This window comes from Vigna unguiculata, chromosome 4, assembly GCF_004118075.2.
Source record: "Vigna unguiculata cultivar IT97K-499-35 chromosome 4, ASM411807v1, whole genome shotgun sequence".
NCBI classification, from domain to species: Eukaryota; Viridiplantae; Streptophyta; class Magnoliopsida; order Fabales; family Fabaceae; genus Vigna; species Vigna unguiculata.
The window spans coordinates 42,262,215-42,264,804 of record NC_040282.1 but is presented as its reverse complement, the minus strand read 5'-3'; the positions used below and the strand labels follow the sequence as shown (position 1 = coordinate 42,264,804).

The 2,590-nt window shown below is 35.8% G+C and overlaps 1 protein-coding gene across 1 annotated transcript; it reads left to right on the top strand.

The window, feature by feature from the left end:
* Positions 1-414: 414 nt before the first annotated feature.
* Positions 415-2,371, top strand: LOC114181184 (alkane hydroxylase MAH1-like). Its single transcript, XM_028067557.1, has one exon. It carries the CDS (start codon positions 664-666, stop codon positions 2,167-2,169), a length of 1,506 nt encoding a protein of 501 aa, XP_027923358.1. The 5' UTR covers positions 415-663; the 3' UTR covers positions 2,170-2,371.
* The last annotated feature ends 219 nt before the right edge of the window (positions 2,372-2,590 follow it).

The following is a 2,590-nucleotide window of genomic DNA, read 5'->3' as shown; positions in this document are numbered from 1 at the left end:
ACATTGTAATATAAAAAAATTATGAAAATTTAATAATCAAAATATAAAATATAATCGTCCTTTTTCTTTAAATCCAAAGGCTGTGTTTGGTTTTTAGTTAGATATATTATCTCATTTATTGAAGACCAAACCTTTTCTTTCTTTTTTCTTTCATTTTAATTACTTTGTCCTTATTTGTTTTCAAAAAAATTAAGGTAGTCATTCACATTTAAATTTCTTTTGAAGAATTATTTTTTTTAGCAAAATTAAAATCATAAATTCTATTCAAGAAATTTAATAAAAAAATGATTTTATCGTAATGTCGTCTTTTATCGTATTTTATTAAAAAGAATTCATCGTATCCATTTTTACATATTTAAGTTGAAATGTATAAAAAAAAAAAGCCGAACTTACGACGTGCATCTTTATCTACTTTGTCTCTTTAGAAATCATACAAACAATTTCTTAAATAAGTGCCTAACCAGTCAACATCGTCAATTTCCAACCTCTTACGATGTTCATCATTTCTTCATATACCTCCCCAGAAAAATTAATGTCACAATAAACCAACATATCTAACATTTCCTTCTATTTGTAAGCGACAAAAGAGATAGATCCTCATAAACAACATAAGAAAAAAAAAAAAAACAAAGGTTGTTGTTGAGAGTTGTTCATCAATTCACTATGGCACTATTTCTTCCCTATGCAGCTGCAACAATCGTAGCACTCTTCTTCATCACACTCTTCTTCCATCGAAGACTCTGTTGCAGACACCCCCTCTTCACAGATTACCCCATCCTCGGCATGCTACCACAGCTACTCATCAACTTGAACCGTTGCCATGATTTCTTCACCGAGGTCTTGAAAAACCACGGCGGAACCGGCGAGTTCACCGGACCGTGGTTCACCAACATGAACTACTTGGTCACCGGCGACCCTCTCAACGTGCACCACGTCATGAGCAAGAGTTTCCATAACTACGTGAAGGGACCCGTGTTTCGTGAGATTTTTCAAGCCTTCGGAGACGGGATTTTCACCGCTGATTCAGAGACGTGGAAGTTCAACAGGGATCTTTTTCACTCTCTCTTCAGGCAGAAAAGCTTCGAGCTTTTTCTGGAGAAAACCATTCACAAGAAGGTTCAGAATAGCCTAGTTCCCGTGTTGGATCATGTAGAAGGGAGTGTGGTGGATCTTCAAGATGTCTTCAACCGCTTCACTTTCGACAACATATGTTCTATAGTTCTTGGCAAAGACCCGAATTGTCTTTCCCTTGATTTCCCCGAAGTTGAGATCGAGAAGGCTTTTAACCAAGCGGAAGAGTCGATTTTCCACAGACATGCAGTGCCGAGGTGTGTTTGGAAGCTGCAGAAATGGCTTCAGATTGGTCAAGAGAAGAAGATGACAGAAGCATGCAACACACTTGACGAGTTCATATATTCATGCATAGCGTCCAAGAGGGAAAATCTAAGCAGGTACGAGGAAAATGAAAGTTTTCATGTTGACTTGTTAACAAGTTTGATGAGAGAAGGTAATAAGGAACAACATGATGATATGTTTCTAAGAGATGCTGTGTTCAATCTGTTTGTGGCTGGGAGAGATACCTTAACTTCAGCTCTCACCTGGTTCTTCTGGCTTGTTGCTACAAACCCTTTGGTGGAAGAGAAGATTCTTGAAGAGATTAATCAAAACTTTGGAAGCAATGAAGCTACACCAGCAGTTTTAACTGCTGAGGAAGTGAAGAAACTGGTTTATCTGCATGGTGCTATATGTGAAACGTTGAGGCTTTTTCCTCCCATACCATTTGAACGCAAACAAGCGCTTCAAGATGATGTGCTTCCAAGTGGTCATTGTGTGAATCCCAACACTGTTATATTGTTTTGTTTGTATTCGATGGGAAGATTTGAGGAGATATGGGGAGAAGATTGCATGGAGTTCAAGCCAGAGAGATGGATCTCACAGAAAGGGAGTAATGTTTATGTACCATCTTACAAATTCATTGCTTTCAATGCAGGACCTAGAACCTGCTTGGGAAAAGACTCGTCCTTTGTTCAACTGAAGATGGTGGTAACTGCAATTTTGCAGAAGTACCGTGTTGAAGTGGTGGAAGGTTTTGTTCCTAAGCCAACACTTTCAATCGTTCTTCTAATGAAGGATGGTTTAAAGGTTAAGTTGAGAAAGAGAGAAACTTAATCTGATAATTTCAGAAATTGTAAAAGATATATAATAAACCTAACGATGGTGCATACGATGTCTTTGGATTGATGAAATAAATGGGTAATAATTTGAATGCATTTGGCTTGTTGAATTGAGTTATGAAAGAGGGGATTATTCTGTACCAGTTTATGCGTGTATTACACACCTTTAAAATAAATTATTCTTTTTTACTATTAAATTATTATTATAACTTTCTCTTATAATTTTATGTGTCATTTTTTAATTGGTTTTTTATTTTTTTATTTTTTCATTCTCAATATTCCAACACCATTTAAGAAGATATGACATCAAGTTATCAAAATTTAGTAGTCAAAATATCATTATCTAACTTTAAAATAAGGTTCAATCAATAGGATGAAAATGACTTTCATTTAAACGTGTCAGTTTCGTACTCATT

Excerpts from the sequence above, each read along its gene's own strand:
- LOC114181184 (XM_028067557.1), top strand. The coding sequence starts at position 664 with ATGGCACTATTTCTTCCCTATGCAGCTGCAACAATCGTAGCACTCTTC.